General features: G+C 40.3%; 1 protein-coding gene across 12 annotated transcripts in view; it reads left to right on the top strand.

Moving 5' to 3' along the window:
- NBEA (neurobeachin) overlaps positions 1-27,961 on the top strand; it is an 823,962-nt gene that overhangs the window by 661,617 nt on the left and 134,384 nt on the right. For all 12 annotated transcript variants that reach the window (XM_065581345.1, XM_065581343.1, XM_065581347.1 and 9 more), the window contains one exon: positions 16,935-17,050. In XM_065581345.1, coding sequence (XP_065437417.1) covers positions 16,935-17,050 — 116 coding nt within the window. The remainder of the gene's footprint in view (positions 1-16,934; positions 17,051-27,961) is intronic.

The raw sequence follows: 27,961 nt of genomic DNA, 5'->3' as shown, positions 1-27,961 counted from the left end.
TGCAATACATGCACACACGTGATCTGGGAGTGGCAGATTACATTATCAACACACTCTGAGCTACAGAGCCTAAACAGGCCCTTGAAGCCCTTGTACAGTACTAGAGGAATCTGTGATTTTCCTAATTACTGCTAAACCCTAGAGCTCAATGTGGGAGGAGAGCAGAGAAAGCATAATGCTATCTTGGGTGAAGGAGCAGGGAAGTGATCATTCCAAAGAACCAAGCCCACTACTGATTGAGGCTAAGGATTCTGTTACAGTCTTCAGATCCATGCATAGCTATCTCCCTAAATACACAACTCATGTATTTTAGCTGTGCACTTTGTTGGAGTATTTGTCTTTATCTTATAAAACTGTATGTACATAATTCACTAATGCAATGTGAAAATCATATTGGCAAATATTTTCAACCTTCTATTAAAAAAATCAGGCCATATTTATAATAAAGTCATTATCTGGAAATATGAGAGAACCTGGAATGAAGGAGAACATTTATAGTACAGTAGCTCAGCTGCATGGTTTTCAGAAGTGATGTCCAAACATAGTCAGTAGAAACTGCAGGTTCTCAACATATTTGAAAATAAGTCACTTTTATTAAGGTACCCGAATATGGAATTAGGCACTCAGATTTGCAAACGTTGTCCATAATCATTTATTACATAAGTGCAGCAGGAAGTAGTAGTAGTAATTCAGTAGATGAAACTCTTACCTCTTAACCAGCACTGAATCAATGCAATATGGTATCAGAAGGCGTTGTGTTACCAGGAGTTACAATGAGGATGAGGTATAAAATTAAGGTCCTGAAAGTGCAAATAACTAATGTTCAGTTTGCTGATTATTCAAAAATATTGGGGAAAACAACTGGTTTCGGTTGAACCAATTTTTTTCTGGATTTTTGGTGAATCGAAAAAGTTGGAAAAATTTTGTTTCAGGTCAAACAAAACCTTTCATTTTAATCTGAAACAAAATGTTTCATTTTGAGTATTCTTAATAAAAGCAAAGGAAATGAAGGGGGAGATTCACAAAAATAGAGGAGGAAGAGGTGGTGATGCTGCCTTCCCCCTTCTTTATGTAATAGCCCTATAGCTAAGGCACTCACTTGCAATGTAGGAGCCCTGGGTTTGAATCCCTACACTGAAGCAGGGACTGGAACCCAGGTATTCCACCTCACCCAAGGTGAGTGCCCCAACCATCAGGCTGTAGTCTTTCTTACTCTTTTTTTCTGGCCCAATGACTATGCAAGCATTGTGGACAAAGTAGAGCAGCTTCGAAAAGAGAGATTGAGAGAGACCCACCGCACAATACTATATAGCCTGGTGGCTGAAGTGAAATAGAACCCACTCCAGAACAGCCAATAGCCCAGTCATTAAGGTCCTCACCTACAGAGCAGGGATATATAGTGTTAATAAGATAATTAAAAACAAAAACCCCAACAGCCATAGGAATGAACAAGATGTATACTCTTCCTTCCTCACACATTTCTAACCATGACCAGGACAAAAGTGACTAGTGATTTCAGGTGCCTGAATTTTTGGGTGCCCATCTTGAAACACCTTAATGGGGCCTGATTTTGAGAAAGTACTGAGCACCCACTTGGGAAAATCTGGTTTCATTAAAGTATCTCAAGTTGGGCACCTGTTAATTGAGGATAAAAGAGAAGTCACTTTTTAAAATCTTGGATCCTGTTATTTCTCCCAGAGTATAGGGTTGCATCCCAGACCATCTTGACGAATAGCCATTCATGGACCTATCCTTCTTATTTAATTCTTTTTTAGAACCCAGTTATACTTTTGGCATTCTTCAAGTAGTGTCCCTATGTGTTCTCCACTGTAGGTGTATCTGCACCCCTGTGCCTAGCATAGATATGCCTACAGTGGAGCAGCCATAGGGGGACACATCTCAAAGAACCATTGTTACGTCAAAAGGTGAGAAACTTCTTCACAATATCCCCTGGCAATGAGTTCCTCAGGTTGATTGTGCATTGTGTGAAGAAGTTCTTCCTTCTTCTTTGAGTAGTGTCCCTATGGGTGATCCATTCTAGGTCCACTTGTGCTCCATGTGTGTCAGATCAGAGATTTTAAGTAGCAGTGTCTGTTTGGCCCGTGCATGGACCCCCCCGTAACCTTGTGCCCTCCACCGAGATTATGTAGATTTGCGTAGGTGAACCACTCTCAGTTCCTTCTCAACTGCCTCAGCCAGAAACGGAGCTTCAGCAGCATCTGAGTTGAGCTTACCTTAACTGTAATTTCCTATTATTCTTAATAGTTAGTGTTAGTTCTTCAAGTTTTCTTTGTGTTAGTTAGCGGTAGTAATTTTATAATTAAAAAAAAATTTAAAAGATTGTACTTATAGTTTTAGGATAAGGACCATTGTCCCTCCATCTATTTTTCTTTGTTTCTCCCCCTCAGGGGAGCTTAAACCCTGGGAGGGTGTCCACAGTTCTCCTGGGTTTAAATGTTGCCTCTCATGCTGAGAGGCTATCCCAATCAGTGATGGACACTCCCAGTAAATTCACTGCCTTGAGGAGTCACACATTCCCCAAAAGTGTAATTTTTGTCTGCAATTAAAGTTGAGGGCCAGAAAGAACTGGGAACTTAAACTACATCTCCTCATGATGAAGAGTTTGCTTTGATCAGCCTCTGACTCCAACCAGGGTACTCCCCCACATAAAACAATCTCCAAACAGGTTGACTGCTTCCACCTCCTCGGTGCAACACTCCCCTAGAGCATCAAAGAGGAAATCCCTGGAATTCTCTCAAAAGGACTCTAGAAAGCAGTCCTGCTTTGGCAACTACCGATCTCCGACTTGGTACCCACAAGGCTGAAGGTTCCTCAGCTACTGTGACCACCAGCATGCCTAGGATTCTAAAGGTTCCTGCTCTGAAAGATCGGTACCATCAGGTGACTGGACTGGTGCAGAGAAGAAGACCAGCTCTTCTAAATCAGTAGCAACAAAGTCTACTAGGACCTCAGTATGCAGCACTTTGGCTCTGCAAAAGACCAGACCGACACCTACTGGTCATTCATCACAGTGCATGAGACCTTTGGTACCATCAGCACCTTCTGCCACAGTTACCTCTGCCCAGCTTGTCTCATTAGTACCATCCACTGTTCCAATACCTCAAGAGTTTCAATTTCCTCAGGACTTGGCAGTAACAGAAACACCTGAATCTCTCATTCGGTACCGACCCAGTTGCAGTACTGACCCACCTCTCAATCCATGATGATTTGCCCTGTACCAACCGAGTCTCTGCCTTTCTCTATAATTGCTTCACCTCTACTAAGTGATGATGATGAGGAAGACAATGGGGACGTTTCCTCAGTCTCCCACATTTCTGTCCAGCACTCTCCCTTCCATTATCAAGGAAGTCTCTATCCTGAGACCTCTAAGGAGTTGGGCGATCCTTGTGAGAGTCATTCTCCACCTGGCTGATATGGCCACCTTTGGGTGCCTTGGACAGTTTATCTCAAGGGCTCCTACTGTTTCTTGCCAGGAGAAGAGCAGGCAGTCCCCACCAGCCTCCCTCTCTCGTGTTCCTGATCATACAAGAGGAGCAGGAAGTGAGATTGGACAAAGAGAATACCTCTACAACTAACATCTCTTCCCCCTCCCCAGATGAAGCTGTCATGCCTCCTCCACTGTCCTTGGCTGATGATTATAAACAATTCCAGGACCTCATTAAAAAGATAGCAGACTCTTTGCAAATTCCACAGGAGGAGGTCGCAGCATAAATTACTTGACATTCTGCACACTTCATCACCTGCCTGCATTGCACTACCTATTCATGAGCAATTGACAGACCCTGCAAAAATAATTTGGCATAGCCCGGGTCCGGTATCACCCACCTGTAAGAAGGCAGATAAAAATATTATGGCCTCTCCAAGGACTCTGAATTTGTGGTTGATGCTGAGAATGAACATGGCAGAGAGCATGATGCTAAATCGACTCCGTACAATAAAGACATAAAGCATCTTGATTTGTCTGGGTGTAAGTCATTCTCACTGGCTACCTGACAATTAAAGATTGCCAATTATCAAGCCCTCGTGGTGAAATACAGCTATACTGACTGTTCAAAGTTGAATGCATATATTGAGCATCTTTCAACAGACCAGCGGGAGCAGTTCCAGGTGATCATCTTCGAGGGTCAACTGCTCACAAAAACACCTCTGCGTGCCTCTCTCTGGATGCTGCTGATGTATCTGCTCATTCTATCTCCACGGCGATAGTCATGAGGAGGGCCTCCTGGCTTCAGCTCTCTAGTTTTCTAAGGGAAGACCAAAATACAGTTGAGGACCTTCCTTTTGACAGATTGAAGTTGTTTGTGGAAAAAATGGATGAATCCCTGCATACCTTAAAAGACTTTAGAGCCAACTTGTGCTCTCTGGGAATTTAGAATTCAGTAAGTCCCAGATGGCACAGAGATCTCATCCCACCAGCAACTTCTCAGGCATGTCCTTCATAACCCACAACTTTGAAATACCAATTTTGATGGGTTGATCAAGGTGCTCAGTTAGCATCCCCATTCTTAACTGCTGCAAAAATCTGCATGTCTGCCTCATTTCGGTGACCACCATTCTCATTTCCATCAGAACTGGGAACATATCACTGTGGACAAGTAGGTGTTGGAGATAATTTCAACAGGATACTCTATCCACTTTACCTCCCTCCCCTCATACCAACTCCTTCCCTATCCCTTGTGAGGGACCCCTCTCACAAGCACCTTTTGCAACAGGAAATTGACCCTTTCCTGAATCTGGGTGCTATAGAAACAGTTCCCACGTAACACAGAGGGAAAGGATTTTATTCCAGGTTCTTCCTGGTTAAAAAAAAATGGTGCTTGGAGACCTATTCTAGAGCTAAGATTACTCAAGAGATTTGTAAAGATTCAGAGGTTCAAAATGGTAACTCTTGCTGCAACAATTCCATCATTGCACCAGGGGACTGGTTCTTGGCCCTCAACCTTCAAGATGCTTACTTCCATATAGCAATCCACCCCTCCTTCAGAAGGAACCTACACTTCACTCTGTCTCAAGAGCACTTTCAATACATGGTGCTGCCATTTGGTCTCTCATCTGTGCCCAGAGTACTGTCAAAAGTTCTTTCTGTGGTATCAGCTCATCTTTGCAAACAAGGAACTCCTGATTTTCCCATAACTCGATGATTGCCTGCTCAAAAGTCAGTCCTTCAATGCAGCTTCAATGGCCACTCAGAGGGGCATAGACCTATTTCTTAGACTGTGCTACAATTAAACATCTGAAAGTCTGGCTTAACCCCCGAGCAAGGTCCGGAGTTCATAGGGGCTTACCTCTATGCAGTAACGGCTAAAGCATTCCTCCCTTCACACAGATTCATAACCTTAGCCAATTTAGTCTCTACAATCCAAGTCAGCCCTCACACATGAGCCAGAAATTGTCTCCAGCTATAACAACATAAGAACGGCCATACTGGGTCAGACCAAAGGTTCATCTAGCCCAATATCCTGTCGTCTGACAGGGGCCAATGCCAGGTGCCCCAGAGGGAATGAACACAACAGGTAATCATCACATGATCCATCCCTGGTTGCCCATTTCCAGCTTCTGGCAAACAGAGGCTAGGGACACCATCCCTGCCCATCCTGGCTAATAGCCTTGATGGACCTATCCTCCATGAACTTATCTAGTTCTTTTTTGCACCCTGTTATAGTCTTAGCCTTCACAACATCCTCTGGCAAAGAGTTCCACAGACTGACTGACTGCGTTGTGTGAAAAAAAATACATTATTTTGTTTGTTTTAAACCTGCTAACTGTTAAATTCATTTGGTGACCCCTAGTTCTTGTGTTATGAGAAGGAGTAAATAACACTTCCTTATTTACTTTCTCCATACCAGTCATGATTTTATAGACCTCAATCATATTCCCCCTCGGTCATCTCTTTTCCAAGCCAAAAAGTCGCAGTCTTATTAACCTCTCCTCATACAGAAGCCGTTCCATACCCCTAATCATTTTCGGAGCCTTTTCCAATTCCAATATATCTTTTTTGAGATGGGGCGACCATGTCTGCACACAGTATTCAAGATGTGGGTGTACCATGGATTTATATAGAGGCAGTCTGATATTTTCTGTCTTACTATCTGTCTCTTCCTTAATGATTCCCAACATTCTGTTCACTTTTTTGACTGCCGCTGTGCATTGAGTGGATGTTTTCAGAGAAATATCCACAATGACTCCAAGATCTCTTTCTTGAGTGGTAACAGCTAATTTAGACCCCATCATTTTATATGTATAGTTGGGATTATGTTTTCTAATGTGCATTACTTTGCATTTATCAACACCGAATTTCATCTGCCATTTTGTTGCCCGGTCACCCCAATTTTGTGAGATCCTTTTGTAGCTCTTCTCAGTCTGCCTGGGACTTAACTATCTTGAGTAGTTTTGTATCATCTGCAACTTTTGCCACCTCACTGTTTACTCCTTTTTTCAGATCATTTATGAATATGTTGAATAGGACTGGTCCCAGTAGAGACACCTGGGGGACACCATTATTTACCTCTCTCCATTCTGAAAACTGATCATTTATTCCTACCCTTTGTTTCCTATCTTTCAACTAGTTACCGATCCATGAATATTGGGATATATGGCAGCTGGCACCTTTGTAATAAATCACATGAGACTTCACATGCACTGCCTCCAAGGGGGCTCAGTACTGTTTATTCACCAAGCAAACACAAGATCCCTCTCTACTTCTCTTTCTTAAGAACATTCCCATCACAGAAATATGTAGAGCCATGACTTGGACGTCCATTCATACATTTGTTACTCATGCCTCAGCTTCTGATGCCATATTTGGCTCTCCTGTTCTATCTTCAGTACTACACTCAACTCCAAAGCCACATCCCTCCACAGAGTGGAGAACCGATAGGGGCACTACTTAAAGAAGAAGAGAAGGTTACTCACCCTGTCCAGTAATTGTTTCTTCAAGATGTCTCTCTCTATGGGTGCCCCAATACCTGCCTCCTCCCCTCTGCTTTGGAATTCTTTACAATGGGCTCTGCAATAGATAAGGAACTGAGGACAGTTTGTCCATGCAGCTCTTTATAGCCTTGGGACAGGGCATGAGGCTGTGGGCAGCGCATGCCTGGGATGAACAGACCCTGCTACCTAAAATCTGCAATCTGAAGCACCTAGGGAACAAGCATACCTAGAGTGGAGCACCTTTAGGGGGACACATCTCAAAGAACCACAGTTATTGCACAGGGTGAATAACTGTCTCTTATGTTTGTTTCTAAACCTGCTGCCTATTAATTTAATTAGGTGATCCCTGGTTCATGTGTTATGTGACAAGTAAATGTTGTGAATATCAGTAAATCATATTAATAATTGTTATAACAATAACTAATAATGATGATTGCATGTGTGGGGGGTATTTGTTTTGTTTCAAAGTTGTCCATGAAGCATCAATAAAGTTCACATGTTTTCTAAGGACTCAGCATTACTTGTCAATCCTGAGTACTGTGGTCACTCTGCTTCCTCTGGTTTAGAGACCAAGGTCACCCATCTCTGATACAGTCAGTTTCTTTGTGCTCTGAGAGTCTCACATATGAGACCAAGATTATAATTTCTTTGTGGTGCAGATGTCTGATACCATTGGGCAGACTGTTGTTGCAGTTTTTATTTTAAGTTGTTTAGACTGTAATGTCACAGCATGGAAGCTTTCTTTTAATTCAGAATTGAAAAACTTGATTTAGTAACTTTTATTTGTAAGAGTGCAAAAATCAAAGTGAATTGATAAAAGATGCTTTATTGTACTTCACTGTTAAAGATGTCCTTGCACCATAAGCTGAAATTGTGTGGGTCATAGTCCATAATATAAAACAATACCTCCAGTTATTAGGGGGAAAATACAAATGATGAAGTCACTTGATGAAGAACAACATCTCTTTCAGCTGGCATGGTGACTCAATTCACTGTCAGCTCAGTGCTGCCACATGTTCTGCATCAGTGACTTAGTGACGGATTTCCAAACCTCAATCAAGCTAGTTGTAGACATTGCTTTTGGTGAAAGGAGAGGTGGAAAAAATCAAATTGGATGTCATCTTAGCATAAAGAGCCTTTTACAGCTTTGATTAAGAGTGAATATTGACTATTCCTCAGTCAGAAAGAGCCTGTGACATTGCCAAGCCTTTTCTTCCCAGGTGTTGTCTTTTTGGTGAGATACAAAATCTCCATAAGTATCAGACAGCTTTGGAGATAATTAATTGGAAAATGAATGGAATAAAAGAGCTTCTGCCACACTTATGTAGTAACTTTTTTCCTACAAAGTGTCATAAGGATATTTAGTAAATCTATCTAGAACACGGTACCGCTCTAAAAGTTGGAATATCTTACTGTATATCAGTGGTCTGCCTACAATCTGCACAATAAGGTATTGATCTGGTGGGAATTTACTATCTTCCAAAAAGCCAGGATAGCAGATCCATATAACCATCTCCACATTTGTGATAGCATTTCCGAAAAGAGGTGTAGTTTGATCAAAGATGAATGGATTTAGCAAAACATACAGCATTAGGTTCTTCCTGTGCTACCTGAAACAAGTAGGTATGGAACCAATTTATTGTGCATAATTTATTTCAGCCCCTGCTGAAATAACTTACACTCTTTGAAATTCCTCAGATATATAGTCAATAGGGAGCTTTCTGGGTACATTTGCTTTCCTACGTGTTTCAGTGGAATCAGATATGGAAAATGTAGCACTCATGGACTTTTTGTAGATTTGTGAGAATCCCTTGGGGACTTTGGGTCAAGTTTAAAATAAATTAGTAGATTGCACTGATCTTTATTTGTAGTAGTAATATTTTATTTATTTATTTTAATTAATATATTTATTTGTGTCTGATAGTACACACAGTGTCTAAGGGTTTGAGCATACACTTCACAAACTAATTATTAATTTATGTATAATTTAATATAAATTACTAATATGTTTAATCAATTCTTCACATTGTTTCAGAAGGCTGTGTGTGGGAACACACAACAGAGTGGAAATCACTTATAAAATAATCTGAGCGCTGTATGCTGCATATTTGTTAGATGTATTGTACATTGGATTCCCTGGATTTTGTAGAGAAATAAGAATATAAAAACTGGCAACAGTTTAGCAGCTGCTGTAGAGAGATGGATGCTAAAGTTTTCAAATAAGTGTGCAGGTAGTTGCACAGACATTTGCATGTCTAATTTGCATTTGTAAGCACCACCATTTTTCGCGAACCACTGGTAATTTATATGCACAAATCAAGGTAACTGTGCGTTCAAATTAAGCATACAGATGCTCATTCTCTGCTCTGTAAATTGAGTCCACTCTATATGCAGGTATGTAAATATCTCTGTGTGCAAATATATGGCTCACATTTTCAATTACTAATATTTCTGGATGCCCAACTTGACACTTTTAAAGGGGCCTGATATTCAGAAAGTGCTGAGCAACCATCCTCTGAAAATCAGCCACTTTAAAGTGTCTTAAGGTGGGCATCCAAAACTTGTGGCACATCAGATCACTAGTCACTGTTGTAAAATGTACATATCTTTATTCATAGATTGGTCAAACTTTTCAGACCCTCCCACTTTGATTGCATATTGTTTATTTTACTTATAATAAAAGTAACACTTACTATAATATTTTGTTATTTTTCACTAATAAAATGTGATTGGGAAATGTGGATTGGACAAGAATAAGGCATATAGTCGACACTATAAAAGAGGGGTTTAACACTATTTGGCAGAAAGGTGGATCTGAAACCTCAGCCACAGAAATTCATAGATTCTAGGACTGGAAGGGACCTCGAGAGGTCATCGAATCTAGTCCCCTGCCCTCATGGTAGGACCAAATACTGTCTAGACCATCCCGAATAGACATTTATCTAACCTACTCTTAAATATCTCCAGAGATAGAGATTCCACCACCTCCCTAGGCAGTTTATTCCAGTGTTTAACCACAATGACAGTTAGGAACTTTTTCCTAATGTCCAACCTAAACCTCCCTTCCTGCAGTTTAAGCCCACTGCTTCTTGTTCTATCCTTAGAGGCTAAGGTGAACAAGTTTTCTCCCTCCTCCTTATGACACCCTTTTAGATACCTGAAAACTGATATCATGTCCCCTCTCAGTCTTCTCTTTTCCAAATTAAACAAACCCAATTCTTTCAGCCTTCCTTCATAGGTCATGTTCTCAAGACCTTTAATCATTCTTGTTGCTCTTCTCTGGACCCTCTCCAATTTCTCCACATCTTTCTTGAAATGCGGTGCCCAGAACTGGACACAATACTCTAGTTGAGGCCTAACCAGAGCAGAGTGGAAGAATGACTTCTTGTGTCTTGCTCACAACACACCTGTTAATGCATCCCAGAATCATGTTTGCTTTTTTTGCAACACCGTCACACTGTTGACTCATATTTAGCTTGTGGTCCACTATAACCCCTAGATCCCTTTCTGCTGTACTCCTTCCTAGACAGTCTCTTCCCATTCTGTATGTGTGAAACTGATTGTTCCTTCCTAAGTGGAGCACTTTGCATTTGTCTTTGTTAAACTTCATCCTGTTTACCTCAGACCATTTTTCCAATTTGTCCAGATCATTTTGAATTATGACCCTGTCCTCCAACGCAGTTGCAATCCCTCCCAGCTTTGTATCATCTGCAAACTTAATAAGCGTACTTTCTATGCCAATATCTAAGTCATTGATAAAGATATTGAACAGAGCTGGTCCCAAAACAGACCGCTGCGGAACCCCACTTGTTATACCTTTCCAGCAGGATTGGGAACCATTAATAACTACTCTCTGAGTATGGTTATCCAGCCAGTTATGCACCCACCTTATAGTAGCCCCATATAAGTTGTATTTGCCTAGTTTATCGATAAGAATATCATGCGAGACCGTATCAAATGCCTTACTAAAGTCTAGGTATACCACATCCACCGCTTCTCCCTTATCCACAAGATTCGTTATCCTATCAAAGAAAGCTATCAGATTGGTTTGACATGATTTGTTCTTTACAAATCCATGCTGGCTATTCCCTATCACCTTACCACCTTCCAATTGTTTGCAGATGATTTCCTTAATTACTTGCTCCATTATCTTCCCTGGCACAGAAGTTAAACTAACTGGTATGTAGTTTCCTGGGTCGTTTTTATTTCCCTTTTTATAGATGGGCACTATATTTGCCCTTTTCCAGTTTTCTGGAATCTCTCCTGTCTCCCATGATTTTCCAAAGTTAATAGCTAGAGGCTCAGATACCTCCTCTATTAGCTGCTTGAGTATTCTAGGATGCTTTTCATCAGGCCCTGGTGACTTGCAGGCATCTAACTTTTCTAAGTGATTTTTAACTTGCTCTTTTTTTATTTTATCTTCTAAACCTACCCCCTTCCCATTAGCATTCACTGTGTTAGTCATTCCTTCAGACTTCTCGGTGGAGACCAAAACAAAGAAGTCATTAAGCATCTCTGCCATTTCCAAGTTTCCTGTTACTGTATCTCCCTCATCACTGAGCAGTGGGCCTACCCTGTCTTTGGTCTTCCTCTTGCTTCTAATGTATTGATAAAAAGTCTTCTTGTTTCCCTTTATTCTCGTAGCCAGTTTGAGCTCATTTTGTGCCTTTGCCTTTCTAATCTTGCCCCTGCTTTCCTTTGTTGTTTGCCTATATTCATCCTTTGAAATCTGTCCTAGTTTCCATTTTTTATATGACTCCTTTTTATTTTTTAGATCATGCAAGATTTCATGGTTAAGCCAAGTAGGTCTTTTGCCACATTTCCTATCTTTCCTACTGTCACGTTATTGATTTGAACTGGGACCATATAGAACATGGTTGCAATCAAAGTCTTGTAGTGGCACCAAATCTTGTATAAAGGGGGTCAAATGAGGTGTCTAAGACAAGGTTATGGTTTGCTGGTTATGATTATGCTATCTACCTGTGTGTATCAATTTTGTAGTTGAAGTTATGAATATTGGCTCTATACTGTCTGTATTTCAAACTTATGCTATGCTTCTGGGAGACATCCCAGACAAGTTGGTGTTAGCTCTGCCTAGCCTGCTTGATGGCCCATTAAGGACCATCAGCTATACAATTGACCCATTGAGAGAAGGCAGATATGCCTTGCAACTCAGCAAAGTATGCAGGGACTGGCCCACATGACTCCAGACTCCATTTTGCTGTAATTTTCCACAGTAAGGACAAAGAGGTGTTCTTAAACCTGGAAAAGACTATAAAAGGCTGATGCCTCATCTCCATCTTGTCTTCAATCCTGCTTCTTACCTCTGGAGGGACTTTGCTACAAACGGAAGCTCTACACAAAGTACTGAATGACCCATCCCAGCTGTGGATGTATTCCAGAGACTTGATTTGAACCTGCAGTTTATTCTATCACTGTTACAAGCCCAAACCAAGAACTTTGCCATTACTGTGTGTAATTGATTCCAAATAACCAATTCTAGCTCTCATCTCTGTCTTTTTCCTTTTATGAATAAACCTTTAGATTTTAGATTCTAAAGGATTGGCAACAGCGTGATTTGTGGGTAAGATCTGATTTGTATATTGACCTGGGTCTGGGGCCTGGTCCTTTGGGATCGAGAGAACCTTTTTTTTTCTTTTACTGGGGTATTGGTTTTCATAACCATTCGTCCCCATAACGAGTGGCACTGGTGGTGATACTGGGAAACTGGGAAGTGTCTAAGGGAATTGCTTGTGTGACTTATGGTTAGCCAGTGGGGTGAGACCAAAGTCCTCTTTGTCTGGCTGGTTTGGTTTGCCTTAGAGGTGGAAAAACCCCAGCCTTGGTCTGTAACTGCCCTGCTTTAAGCAATTTATCCTGAATTGGCACTCTCAGTTGGATCCCGCCAGAACCAGCATCATTACACCTACTCAGCGGAATAGCTTGCTTTTGGGCGCTTAATAGTGTCCCTTTGAAAAACTGCCAACTCTCCTCAGTTGTTTTTCCCCTCAGTTTTGAGTCCCAAACTGGACCCAATAGGGACCTTACCTATCAGCTCTCTGAGCTTACCAAAATCTGCCTTCCTGAAATCCATTGTCTCTATTTTGCTGTACTCCCTTCTACCCTTCCTTAGAATTGTGAACTCTATGATTTCATGATCACTTTCACCCACGCTGACTTCTCCTTTCAAATTCTCAACGAGTTCCTCCCTATTTGTTAAAATCAAGTCTAGAACAGCTTCCCCCCAGTAGCTTTTTCAACCTCCTGAAATAGAAAGTTGTCTGCAGTGCAGTCCAAGAACTTATTGGATGGTCTGTGCCCCGCTGTGTTATTTTCCCAACATATATCTGGATAGTTGAAGTCCCCCATCACCACCAAATCTTGGGCTTTGGATGATTTTGTAAGTTTAAAAAAAGCCTCATCCACCTCTTCCACCTGGTTAGGTGGCCTGTAGTAGACTCCTAGCATGACATCACCCTTGTTTTTTACCCCTTTTAGCCTAACCCAGAGACTCTCAACACTTCCGTCTCCTATGTCCATCTCCACCTCAGTCCAAGTGTATACATTTTTAATATATAAGGCAACACCTCCTCCCTTTTTTCCCTGTCTATCTTTCCTGAGCAAGCTGTATCCATCCACACCAACATTCCAATCGTGTGTTATCCCACCAAGTTTCGGTGATGCCAACAATGTCATAGTTGTATTTATTTATTAGCACTTCCAGTTCTTCCTGCTTATTACCCATACTTCTCACATTTGTATATAGGCATCTAAGATACTGATTTTATCTTGCCTCCCAGTTTTGCCCTGACCCTCCTTTCTCTCTGCCGTTATGGCCCACGTTCCTTCCTATTTCCTACCCATCTCCCAGGTCTCCATGTTCCCACTTACCTGTGGGCTTTGCTCACCTGTCCCCATCGAACCTAGTTTAAAGTCCTCCTCACTAGGTTAGCCAGTCTGTGTCCAAATAGGGTCTTTCCCCTCCTCGAAAGGTGAACGCCATCTCTGCCTAGCAGTTCTTCCTGGAATAGCATCCCGTGGTGGAGGAAGCCAAAGCCCTCCTGGCGACACCATCTTCACAGCCAGGCATTCACCTCCACAATGCACCTGTCTCTGCCCGGGCCCCTACCTTTGACAGGAAGAATAGAAGAGAATACCACCTGCGCTCCAAACTCCTTCACCCGTACTCCCAGAGCCCTGTAGTCGCTCTTGATCCGCTCAGTGTCACACCTCGCAGTATCATTTGTGCCCACATGGATGAGTAGCATGGGGTAGTAGTCAGAGGGCTGGATAATCCTCGACAATGCCTCTGTAACGTCTCGGATACGGGCCCTCAGCAGGCAGCATACCTCCCGATATGAAATGTCAGGGCGACAGATGCGTGTCTCTGTCCCCCTCAGAAGAGAGTCTCCGACCACCACTACCCTACGTTTCTATTCGCAGTAGTGGCAGCAGACCTCCCAGCCTTAGGGGTACGAGGCTTCTCCTCCTCTACTGTAGGGGGTGATTCCTTCTCTCCTGTATCAAGAAGAGCATAACGGTTACCTATTACCATGGTGGGAGGGTTCGGGGCAGGGGTGGTGCACTGCCCGCTGCCAGAAGTAACCAGCTGCCAGTGTCCACCCTGAGCCATCTCCTCCTCCACCAGTGGTGTGTCAGCAGTCCTGTGTACTGGGACAGCTACCTCAGCTGTCTCCACATGGACACTATCCAGGAATTGCTCGTGGATCTGGATGCTCCTCAACCTAATAGAATAAATAATAGATGTTCTGCTGACTTGGCAGCACTGAATTTTTTGAGTTTTGCCTTTTGTTCCTTTAAAAGGGCAGCATACACATAAGCCTGAATACACGTTAGCTAAATTAACATCTTTAGGCCTGACTGGTTCCTTTGGCACCATTATGGACTATTATTTCAGCCATCTACAGACTGAGAAATCTCTGAGCAGGACTCTTTACAGTAGCAGAGATATTAGTGTTTGAGTCAAGAATCCATATACTAAACTGTGTCCAAAAGGGCCTAGATGTCACAAATTGTAATATAAAAGTCCCTAACTATAAACTTAAACAAACACCCATAAAGCCAGGGGCCAATATAGCTAAGGTTGAGGTCAGTACCATAAAATGGTCTATCATAAATGTGATCATACTGTATTTCTAAAAGGTATATTTTGTCAAGTAGCAATATCTTCATTTTAGAGATCTGTAAATACATAATTATATTCTTCACTTGTAAAATATATGTACACAATATTTCCATATGCCTAGTTATTAATATGGGCCTTAGAACTGTAATATCTGAGCATTTCCAAAGTATTTAAGAATAGAAATAACATTCTCATTCTTCCTTTCCAGCTTGTAGGAGACATAGCTTGCTTAGTTTATAGGATTTATTTGTTTCTGTGTGAAAGAGCGTGTGTATCTGCGTATGTAAAGAACTTATTCAGGACAAATTAAGTCAAAGAAAGGAGTATTGAGTTAAATTTGAAAGTGGTGACGTACACAAACACTCTTTTGTAGGAGTAAGTTCCAGAGACTTGGTCAAGCTGCTGTGAAAGTTCTGTTTCCTGCACTCTCAAATCTCCCCCTTTTAGTCAACAATTTTTATTTTTCTGGTGAAATGTAGCTGTTGTGGACGTTCATGCTCATGGAGCTCATGGAGCGCAAAGCGATCTCTTAGACAGCTAGCATTATTCCTATGGAGGCACAGAGATTTCAGACTTGACTATTAATGGTGGCAACCTGTATGTGTTGCTAAGCTGATGGGCTGCTATGTTTTATACCATTTAGAGTATGTGTCTCCACTAGGAGCTGGGGTGTGATTCCCAGCTTGAGGAGACATATGTGCACTAGCTCTCATCGAGCTAGTGCACTAAAAATAGTGTAGCTGCAGTAGCACATGCAGCAGCAGGAGGGAGTAGCAGCTCTGAGTACAAACCTGTCCAGACCCCGTGAGTCTGTTCTTGGATGGCTGGCTAGCTAGCCCAAGCTGCTGCCTTTGCTACCATGGCTACACTACAATTTTTGGCAATGAGTGCTAGCATATTTCTCCTGGCGGTGGGAACCACACCAGAGTTCTGACTATAGACATATAGAGCTTTATGAGGTGTAGCTTCATTACTAGATAGGAATCTCAGTAATAAAGTCTGGAAGTCATAAATGTGGGGGGTTATTATGGCTGTGTATTGGAGCTAAAATGTATACTTTGGTAACTCTGTTTGGGACAGTGACTGTGTCTAACTCTGTCTGTACAATGTGTTGTATAATAGGGCTCTGAATCTGAATTGGGCTGTGGATGCTACCACAGCATAAACGTTTAATAATAATAATAAGAATAAATAATAACAATAAATTAATAAATGCTTGCCCTGAATTCAATTCTCAGGCTTTGCAAGCAAACCACCACTCTTAATTTTGAATTCGGTTAACTCCAACAGCTAAAAGGAATAATTCCTGCCTTCTTCCACAGCCCCCTCTTTTCTTTCCTCAACAAATCCTGCCCCCATTACAGTAAATATAAGATAAAGTCTCTGGTGTTCTTGGAGCTTGTTGGGGTTGAAAGTAGGGATAGGCAGGCTGCAGGGAGGGGATTCACTAACTTCATTGGTGTGTAAATATCCTCCATCTGTGGTTCTGGAATATATTGCACTCCAAGCCATCTTTCATTCACCTTAATGTATTTATCCTCAAAATAACCCTGTGATATATGGAAATAGTATTATCCTATTTTAAATCTGGAAAATCAAGGCTCAGAGGGTTTAGCATTTTTAGCAATGCTATAGCACTGCTAAAATAAAATATAGAGAGATTTTTATATAATAAATATTCATTGTTCAAATAAGAGTGGTAGTGTTTTGTTGACTTCATTAAACAAAATAAAAAAGCTTTGAGACACTGTCAAGTAAATCCTACCAATAAGTTTGCTCTGTATTTTAACATTTAACGAGTCTCTGAAAATAAACATTCTTTACATTTAATTCCCAGGAGAATATCTCTGGCCACTCCCAGACAGCTTTATAAGTCCTCCAACATGACTCAGCGCTGGCAGCGACGGGAGATTTCTAACTTTGAATACTTGATGTTCCTCAATACTATAGCAGGTAAGGTTCTAACTCTTTAATCCCTCATAATATGTTTATGTTTGTCAAAATCTTGAGTACCGTGACTTGATAGAATATATTTATCCCTCTGGAATTCAGCTGCAGTTTTATGATAGATTCTGAAACACTCACATTAAATTTTATCAGAAAATGCACAACCTATCACTGAGGGTTTAGATTCATTTATTGTTGTGAAGGTTGTTCCTTGCTCTGCTTCTGCCATTTCCTCTGCTGACAGCTTTGTCTGAAGCTTTATTAGAGTCAACAAACCATTGCCAGAGAGTGTCTGGAAATAATAATGGGAAAATGTAATTTCGCTACTTCGTCATTCTCAGCAACAGCAACTAGACAGCAGAATAACAACAGTATTCCGCCTAGTACGGTTGTCACCTGGATTGTGGTATGATTAGTTTACAGCATCTTTTCTCTTTTAGTTCTTTGTACTGAATTATAATATCAGATTAGGTATTTAAAATGAGAAATAACTTCCATAGACATCCATTCTTTATTAGTAAAATAAGAGTTTTTCTGGCATTTGTCACTAATTAAACAGTAATTGTGGCAATCCCACTTCCATCTTCCTGTTTTCTATACATTGGTAACAAGAGTGATTTGAAATGTAAAAAAGATGCAGCTTTCTGAATGATATACAAAAAATGTACCGAACATTGGTCATTGTTATTTCTCCAGCAGCATATCATATAAATTGCTCATGAATCTCACCATAGGGAAACTTTCTCATGTATCCCACACCAATGAGCTGTAATTGGGAATAAAATTAACTCCACCGAGCATATCAACGTCACTTTGTACTCCAGTGTTGCAGTTGACACACCACTTGACTTAGTTTTCATTTTCATGCTTGAGATGGTCCTCCCTAATATGTTCCTCAGGCCAATCTCCCTGGACATTCAATAACAGATTTAAAAGTAGCCATTCTTCAACAAAAAAACCCTTCAAAAACAGACTTCAAAGAGAAACTGCAGAGCTACAATTTATTTGCAAACTTAACACCATCAATTTGGGCTTGAATAGGGACTGGGAGTGGTTGGCTCACTACAAAAGCAAATTTCCCTCTCTTGGTATTGACACCTCCTCATCAATTATTGGGAGTGGACCACATCCACCCCTGAATTGGCCTTCAACGTTGGTTCTCCACTTGTAAGGTAACTCCCTTCTCTCCATGTGACAATATATATTTATGCCTGTATCTGTAATTTTCACTCCATGCATCTGAAGAAGTGGATTTTTACCCACAAAAGCTTATGCCCAAATAAATCTGTTAGTCTTTAATGTGCCACCGGACTCCTCATTGTTTTTGTGGATACAGACTAACATGGCTACCCCTCTGATACTTGCTTCCTAGGCAGTCATTTCCCATTTTGTATGTGTCCAACTGACTGTTCCTTCCTAAATGGAGTACTTTGCATTTGTCCTTATTGAATTTCATCCTATTTACTTCAGCCCATTTCTCCAGTTTGTCCAGATCATTTTGAATTTTAATCCTATCCTCCAAAGCACTTGAAACCCCTCCAAGCTTGGTATCGTCTGCAGACTTTATAAGTGTACTCTCCATGCCATTATCTAAATTATTGATGAAAATATTGAACAGAACCAGACCCAGAACTGATCCCTGCGGGACCCCACTCGTTATGTCCTTCCAGCATGACTGTGAACCACTGATAACTACTCTCTGGGAACGGTTTTCCAACCGGTTTTGCACCCACCTTATAGTAGCTCCATCTAGGTTGCATTTCCCTAGTTTGTTTATGAGAAGGTCATGCGAGATGGAATCAAAAGCTTTACTAAAGTCAAGATATACCATGTCTACCGCTTCCCCCCCATACACAAGGCTTGTTACCCTGTCAAAGAATGATAGGGGACACACTCCAAAGCTCCTTTTTAAAGCATATTCTTGATAAATCACTGTACATTATTAATCAGTTTTGAAATGCCCACTCATTTATGCTTGCAGATATCACCAACACATCTAGACTTGGAAGACATGATTATGTCTGAAGTGGTATAGAAATCACAGTGATACTTATACTGACAGTTGTCCTCCTCAGTAGACAAGCTCCAAACTTCAACGACCTCTTTAAAGTATCCCAAGGGTTTCCAGTAAAGTTGTTATTTAACCTGTAGTTAAAGACTACCTCAGCTAGACAGGCTTTTTTTTATTAGTCATTTGGGTGGGGACTTAAGGAAGGTTTCTCTGTAATTGGTTTCACATCATTCAACTCCCTTGTAACAGTGTGGCCCTACATTTACACTCTAGATACCCAGCTGCTACTGAATGCAAGATTTGAAGAAATACTGGTTTGTTTTTCTTATTTTTGCTTGTCTGTGTGCTTCTGTTGTCGTCTTCTTTCCTTTTTTTGAACACAGAATTGATCGCTACTTTGATGGTGTCTTTTTGTGATGTGACACACCTGTACTCACCCAGCTGTGAACTCATCAAATTTCTGAAAGCTTGCAAATTCTGTCTGCCTCAGGCTATGTCTACACTACACAGCTTTTAGTGACATGGCTGTGTCTCTTCAACCATGCCACTAAAAGTCATGCAGTGTAGGCACCGTTTGTCGGCTCTCCTGCAGACAAGAAATGTCCACCCCCAACTAGTGGAATCTGCATTGTCAGCAGAAGAGCGCTCCTGCCGACAATGCACTGTTCACACTGGTGCTTGTTGAAAGACAAAAGTTTTGCTGCAGAGTGGGGGGGAGGGGTTTTTCCGTTCAATTGCCAGTGTTGACATAGCCTCACAATCTCACTGTGCAGTAGATGCAGTGCTTCTTGTCTAACCAAATGTTTCCCACATTTTGATGATTAATATCCAACTTTAATTAAGCCTTTCTGTAACAGACATTCAAACTAAAATTTAGATAAGGGATGTTTCATCCGCATGTAATATTGCCTAACCTGTGTAAAGATCTAGGTCTTCAGAAGAAGATAAGCTATGTTCCCTGATCCTTTTGGTCAATCTTAGATTGACTAATGTATTTCTTAACTCTCTCACCCTTGCTGATGACGTCTTGATGCCACACATGTTAACACAATTTGTATTTTTCACGTGGGGAGCCAATGTGCTGATTAGTAAAGGATTCAAAGAAGACCATAATGCATGTTATGTTAAATGAGTTCCCTTCATTAGCTCCTGTGCACACTACCCAGAGTAGGATGTGAATAGGGTGTTAAGCAATTAATGTTTGAGGAGCTTTCCCGTTTCATGCAGAACATTAATTAAAGCTGCTCCTTCTCTGAAACCTGTCTGCATTGCTTGGAACTACTGCCAGAGTCTTTCTTAATGATCTACAAATTCTCTAATCACTTTTCCAAGTTGAGTAATGTTAGCCTTTGTGCTGTGCTGGAAATGTGATACCACCATACCGTCTCCTAACCCCGTCCCCCCCACAAAGGTACCTAAGAAAATGCCAGAACCCTCCTACGGGGCTGGGAGCAAATACTAGTGTTTTCTTTGTTGAAAATGGCTCATTCCAGCCTTCATACACTGTAGTCCTATCACCTCTTATAGTCCTATAACTCTTGCGACATGATAAATCTTCTTAATCTTTTCTATAACAGCTGTCAAATGGTGCAACATTATTATGAAATAGGCGCGGCCTTCCATGCAAAGTACATATGAAAAACCACAAATGCATCTGCATCATTGTGAAATCATATTTATCTTGCTTTCTTACATTTTGAAAGTTCATTTAGTAAGTAGCAAAATTGTTAATTTACAGAATACATTTCAGTTCCAAAAGTGGTTATATTCTCTGCCTTCTCTTCTGCTGCTCATAGAATGTTCTCAATGTTTTGTCTTGAAAGAGAGAATAAAATTTATCTTTGACAGCCTAATCAACTGCTCAGTTCAAAAAGAAACTATAGACTTAAAAACATATAGGAATGCACTTGCCTACAAAACATTTTCCCTACATTGAAAACAGTAGAGATAACTGTCCAAATGCACAAGGTTCAAGCAAAAGGGATATACAATGCTGGCAGGAGAGCACCTTCAACAAGCTCTGTGAGTCAGTCAATTAAAACAAAATGTGGTGTGTGCAATTTCATAGGCAACTTTGGAACATTTAATATAATTATAAAATCTTGTGGTAAAGATGATGTCTTGGTAAATAGAGACATTGCATATTTTATTTGCTTTCTCTCTGAAAGTGTGATTTCTAACACTCTCTTTTACTTTTAGATATATAGTCCTTCACAGTGGAAACAAATATGAAATATTTGTTTTAAAGGTGTAAGCTTTTTTACCCAGAATGTTCATGCAGACAGTGATGGGCTAGTTTTAGACCATTAGCTGTTTGTGTAAATGGCACCATCCTGTTTAATATCCTCATCTTTAACCACTGAGAGATATACCCCCCATTAATTCTTTTTTTCTGTCCCTGTGCATCTGCTAACTGACTTGTTCATTTCATCTGAGTCACACGTTAGCCACTTAAGTGGCATGGATGTTTGCCAAATTGTATCCTGGTAAATAGTTCACAGTTCTTTTGGTTATATTTCCTCTTCTCACAAACAATAGATTTCAACTAGCAAGTATTTTTGTTACTTCTTTTGTCCACTCTTTTGTAGCTTATCCTTCTTCCTGCCATTATACCAATTTTGGCATCTAGCACCTTATGAAACCATAAGAAATCATCCACATGTTCTCATATTATCCTTCATTGCCATCATTCAAACACAGTAGCCTTGGGAACTGCTGGATACATTCACCAGTGGGATTTCTGACACAAACCCATTTCCTTTCTCTTGACATCTGTGACTCTGCCTTTTACATAAGATCTCCTTTGCCCACTTGTAATACTGTTAGCTTTGGATAATTGGTTGCTGTCTCTGCAACAGAATCACTGAACCAAACACCAAAATCTACAACTTGATCCTCAACTCTCTCCCTGATGAAACAATATGCCTGTCTTCACATTCTCAGTTCCTAGCTATTGCATAATTTCCTTATCAATCCTTCATATACTGATTACTTTTTGTTGAAACGCCTTCATTGTGCCACTTTATTTCTTATCTGTAAGTCTGCCTATCGCCTCCTCTGAAACACTGTCCACTTTCATCTTTAACTCTGCTTCTCTTACAATCTTTACTCAGACCTTAATCACTGTCTGTGTCAAGTATTGTAGTTCTCTCTTCCTAAATCACTGTTCTCTAAGCCTAAGTGGTCCAGAGCACTCGCATTCAAGGACACGTGATTTCCATAACTTTCTCTGGCTTCCTGTCCCTCTGGAAATTCAATTCAAAATTGCCCTCTTCATTTTCTGAAATCTCCAACGTCTTGTTTCAACCTGTCTTTGTAACCTCCAAGCCGCCTATTTTCTTGACTTTTTATTCATTTTTAAGGTCTTCACCTCTTCCCTGCCCTCTCTTCTGACTTGAGCATATTTCATCATGCTTACAGCTCTGGGTTTTTTTTGTTTTTTTTTAAGGGAGTTTGGATTTTTTTCTCCAAAGGTAAACACTGCACTCTGCTATTTATCAATCAGTCTCAGTTTTATACGTGCCCCTGGTTTTTGTCCCAGTTTTGTAGACATAAGCCTTCCTGGTCAAACTCCCTCCAACCCCTTCTCAAGGATTCCTTAGTTTTGAAGGAGTAGTAACTATGCTAATTGACTTGGTGTTCTTTCTCCAGATTCACAGGAAAAAAGGCCTTATGATATATTAACAGAATGTGTGTAAACTGAACACTCTAGATGATACACACACACACACACAAACAAGTCTTTTCTTACTATTCTTACTTGGTAAGAATATAGGTGGGAGAACCTTTCAAATAATAAAAAAACAGTAAGATACAAGAATCAGAATTGGGGAGAGAGTGTTATAACTACAAATCTGTGCTGTGGTCTCTCTGTGGTGCCCAGGCTTTAACGTGTTAAATTTGAAATCTAATTCCCAGACTTTTAACTGATTTCTGCTTTTTTTAAGGTATGTAAATTACCGTACATTTAAAAAAAAATCCCTGTATGCCATGTCTTCTAACAAATATGGGGAGTACTTATGTACAGAGTTCCTTTTAAATGATTTCCTGTAAAGACTGGGGATTATTCTTTTTTGAAGGTTTGTGGGGGAAAATGGTACATCCAGGTAATGAATGTAGACCAACTTCTACCCCCTTCCTCTTCTTTTCTCCTGTTTAGCATTTTCCACTGTTTTATCCTGTGATGTACAAGCCCTCACTGGTTAATTATGTATATATTTAGCTACTGCATGTGTTGGGCTTATTATTGTCATCTAATTAGATGTAACTCGAACTGCTTGCTTCTAGAAAAATCATTAAAAATTCTTTCCTAATGACCTAGAGATGACAAAATGTCTGTAAAGTGTGAAGAAGCAGACAAGCACAGGAACATCGCTCTTAAAGAGTGTTAATCCAGATGCTGCAATCATCTAATTAAACAATATTTTGCTGTCATTAACATTTTCACCACGGAATTGCAGTTATAATTTCTTTGTCAGCTGTCTCTAGATCACTTTACCTTCAAAACTAAAGTGCCATATAAAAACATTAAATTGGATGGTTTAATTAAAAAGTTTTTTTTAATAAAGAAACATATCCAGTATTTCTGAGATCTCATTTACTGTACCTCAGTTTTATTGTTCAAGTAGATTAGTGTCATAGGCTTGCAATATTTAATATTCAGTCTTTAACATTAATCTCTAAAAGCTTAGCTGGTGAAAAATCTGCAACTGCTGAAAAGGTACAATGTCTACCAAAAGCAGTACAGGTTTATGTTTTATAATTATTCAACAAAACAGTGGCAATTCTTATGTACAAACACCAAACAAGTGGTATTATGATGAAATATTGTCTGCTCTTTATAGTCAGTAAATGATAATAGCAGGATCAAAATCAATCAGGAGACTGTTCCTTGTGGAGTTGAGTGATATTTATGCATGTTTAGAATTATGGATATATAATCCCATAATATCACTAAATCACTGTTGTCCATCCAGATATCCATAAATACAGTACCCTATAACATCTTGTACATACTATGTCTACAATCACAATGTATATTAACATTCATTTATCCAATCTATTTTATATGTTAATAGTATAAAATTGTTGAATGAATATTGAATAACCTTTTATAAATAACAACATTTATACCAGCCATGGTTAGTGTTTATATAGTATTTTATATATTCAACTACTTTACAAATATTAACTAATTAATACAACACACCAGAGAGAGGGTGAGACAGAAATATTATCCTCCCTGTTTTACAGATCAGAAACAAACCAAAAAAGATTAAGTGGCTTGCCCAAAACCACACGGCAAGTCATAACCCAGGTCTCCTGATTTACGATTCTTTTCTTAATCCACTAGGCCATACTACCTCTCAGTGAATATGTATAAATAAATGTTAGAATAAATTATATGAGTGATTTATGGATTCAATAGTTAAATTATTTTATTTTAAATATTTTATCATTTATTGTAGTCTTGCTCCTTGAGTTGCTTTATGATATGCATTATTATACTCTTCATTTATGAAAGAACAACCCGTACAGTAGTATTGAAGTACAGAGAGTTCAGAGGAAAGCAGGGAGAAAGATTCCTGTGATGGCCCAACATCAGGCTCAAACTGCTAACTATTTCATGCAAGTAGTCCCATTGGCTTCAATCAAGATTATGATATGGGAATACAACATCAGCACATTTATTTTAAAATAATAAAATTCTTTGCAGTTCTACAGCACCTTTCTTTTAAAACTATAACTTGTTTCCAAAAAGAACTGGATAAGTTCATGGAGGACAGGTCCATCAATGGCAACCCCATTCTCTGAGTGCCCCTCGCCTCTGTTTACTTTGCCAAAAGCTAGGAGTGGACAATAGGAGATGGATCTCTCAATGATTGCCTGTTCTTTTCATTCCCTCCGAAGCACCTGGCACCAGCCACTGTTGGAAGACAGGATACTGGGCTAGATGGACTATTGGTCTGACCCAGTATGGCCACTCTTATGTTCCTATGTTCTCATTGGAGGATCTCCAAGAGCTTTACAAATATTAATTAATTAAACCCTTTTAGGGAGGAGAAATTAATATCCCGTTTTACAAATGTGGAAAATGAGGGCACAGTAAAGTCAAGCAACTATATACCAGGGTGTTGCCTCAAAACTTTGGCAAAGGCAGGGAGGAAAAACTAAGACTATTAATACTCACTCCTGTGCTTTAGCCACTGAGCACCTTTCCCCTCTCTCCTTTATGCTGATAATTCCTGTACGCTCCTTGAATCATATGTTTGATAAATGTTCATCTGCTCTAGGAGTCTTATCAGAGCATATATTCACTGATGTAGTAATTGTTGAGATTATGTGAGAACGATATTTGTATTTATTTCCTCTTTATTTGTACATTGCACATATATAGGCATTAGATCAATTTTCCTTTCCAATTTCTATTTGTAGCTAAATTAATTTTATATTTTCTGATATAACACTGATTTATTAAAAGTACAAAATAACACAAAAACTGTTAATACCTACTTTTATTGGTATCAGTGAGACTGTATGTAAAAATAGAGACATACTTGTTGTTCATCAACATTCATTGAAAATATAGAGTGTTTGTGGAGCAATGAAAGTTTTATATTTCACTAAAGCAGACATGATTTTTCTGTAGAACTGCCCAGAACAAGGAAGCCTGTGTTTCCCTGTGCCGGGTTTTGTATCCCAGGAATCTGTCCAGAATCTGGAAGGAAGCAGTTAGTGAGACAGGGCTGTAAATCTGCGGCAGGACTGGGGATTGTTAACGTAGGTTATTTCAGTCTGTTAATTTAATACATACATACACACACGTGTATTTATTACATGATTTTTTTTTAAAGAATCATGTTGCATATTATGTGATTCTCAGTAAGTCAATATGGGAGCTGGTGCAGGATTAAGAGACTTGTTTTTTTTAATGTTTCATATAATTGAGGATTTTCTTACTACTACTAGCTACTAGTTGACATGGATATAAGGTTCTTTCATATTTACCATCTTCTAGTTGGCAATTCAATCAGAATTTCCAATTGATTGATTTTTAACTGCAAATTATTGTTATAAATTGGATCTACAAATTGCTTTTGCTAATTTGAACTGCTTACTTGTGGTAATGGGGATTTGTTTCTTAGATTTGGGGGAGATGCTTTGGGGCTAGAGTAAAGTTCAGTCTTTTTGAGGAGATTTTTAATCTTGACAATAGTTAGGAAGTAACATTAAAACAAATTCCACCCACCCATCTCAACGGATGGGAAACTTGATAGGGCTGGTGGTGACTGAGACAGCTCCAGAAGATGGGAGGAGGAGAATACATACTGGGGAGATGCAGGGGTATTCCCTCTTCCTCCTGAGTCTCTAGCTAATCATTGACCAGCTGTGGGAGAAAGGGAGCAGATTGGCCCCTCTCCTTTCGTTAGTTTAAACCCTAATCCTGGCCATGTGGAGTCTCTCTTTGCTCTGTTTCAGCAACCGTTCTCCCTCAGCATCCTGGAGGCGCAGTTAAGTTAAATAGGAATAAAGATTTAGTAATTTGTGGTAGCAGCGTTAGTTCATCGCAACTTGTGGTCAGTTTCCAGTGTGGTTTAAATAATTCCCAAAAGTAAAAGACCTAGGATTTTTCTGTTGGGCCTTCTGCTCATGGATTATGGGGAAACCTTGATCTTCACAAGATGAGGTGCCCCTTTAATACCCTCTGTCCCACTCGTGAGATTGGGGGTGAGGGTGGTAGGTCTCAGGTGAGTGAGTTGAGTCCTGGGATAGGCAGACGAGAAGCTATCCTGAATTATGGATTATATGATAAGAGCCCTGTAACCCCCACACTGGAACCACTTAAAGTGCCTGGTGTGTGAGAGTATGTGTGACAGGAAGGATAGGGCTCCTCCCCTACATTAAGTTTAATGAAGTTGTGGGCTGCTGCTTAAAATCCATTCCTGTGTCTGTTCTCATTTGCCACCATGCCCAGATCAACATTATTGTAATAGAAGTTTGGTTGATATCTTAGGTTATAACACAGTCATGCACACCTATACATACCCTCCCTCCCTCCCTCCTTCCTTCCCTCCTTCCATTCAATACTTTAGATTAAACTACAGCGTATGGTATTGACATTACTTTGTGTATGTAGTCCAGATAGTTCTCCACAATGTTCTTCCATGATTTTAAGTCCAACGTGTAGAGGTTAATATATAATTTATTAAGGCTCAAATCACGAGCCTAATACCCAGCCTGAGTAGATGGGCTGGATGCTGGACATATACTGGGGGCAAGGAGTGGAGCGCAGTTGTCCCTGAATTGAGAAGCAAGCACAGAGCTGCCTTGCAGAAGCTACTTAAGCCTGCAGGCTGCAGGAGCCTCCATGGGGCTTAGATACACACTTAGTGGTGGGAAGATAAGAGAATCTGCATAGTAGCAGATCCTCCTAGCTCCTTGCGGATCTCCTACTCCCTTTGCACTACTATGTTAAAAAACTCATTAGAACAGGGCTTCATGCTGGGCAGGCAGTGTGCCAGACTTACCTCCAGTCCCATTCCTACCACTGCAATGGAATTTCACCTGTTTCTCAGGAAAGGCACCCTCCACCATCGTGGGAGATGGAGTGCAATTAACCCTTAGGATAAACCAGTATTATGAGAGATGGGCCCAAACCTCAAAACCTGAGATTCAAACTCCCAAACTTTGGAAGAGACTAGGGCCTTGTCTACACTACGAGAGTAGTTCGATTTTACTTGCATCGAATTTTTGTAATCGATATTGCAAAGTCGAACGTGTGTGTCCACACTAAGGACAGTAATTCGACTTTGTGCGTCCACACTAACGGTGATAGCGTCGACATTCGAAGCGGTGCACTGTGGTCAGCTATCCCACAGTTCCCGCAGTCCCCTCTGCCCATTGGA

The sequence above is a fragment of the Chrysemys picta genome, chromosome 1 (assembly GCF_011386835.1).
Source record: "Chrysemys picta bellii isolate R12L10 chromosome 1, ASM1138683v2, whole genome shotgun sequence".
In the NCBI taxonomy this organism is placed as follows: domain Eukaryota; kingdom Metazoa; phylum Chordata; order Testudines; family Emydidae; genus Chrysemys; species Chrysemys picta.
The sequence above is the reverse complement of the archived record's forward strand: the minus strand, read 5'-3'. Positions and strand labels throughout refer to the sequence as shown.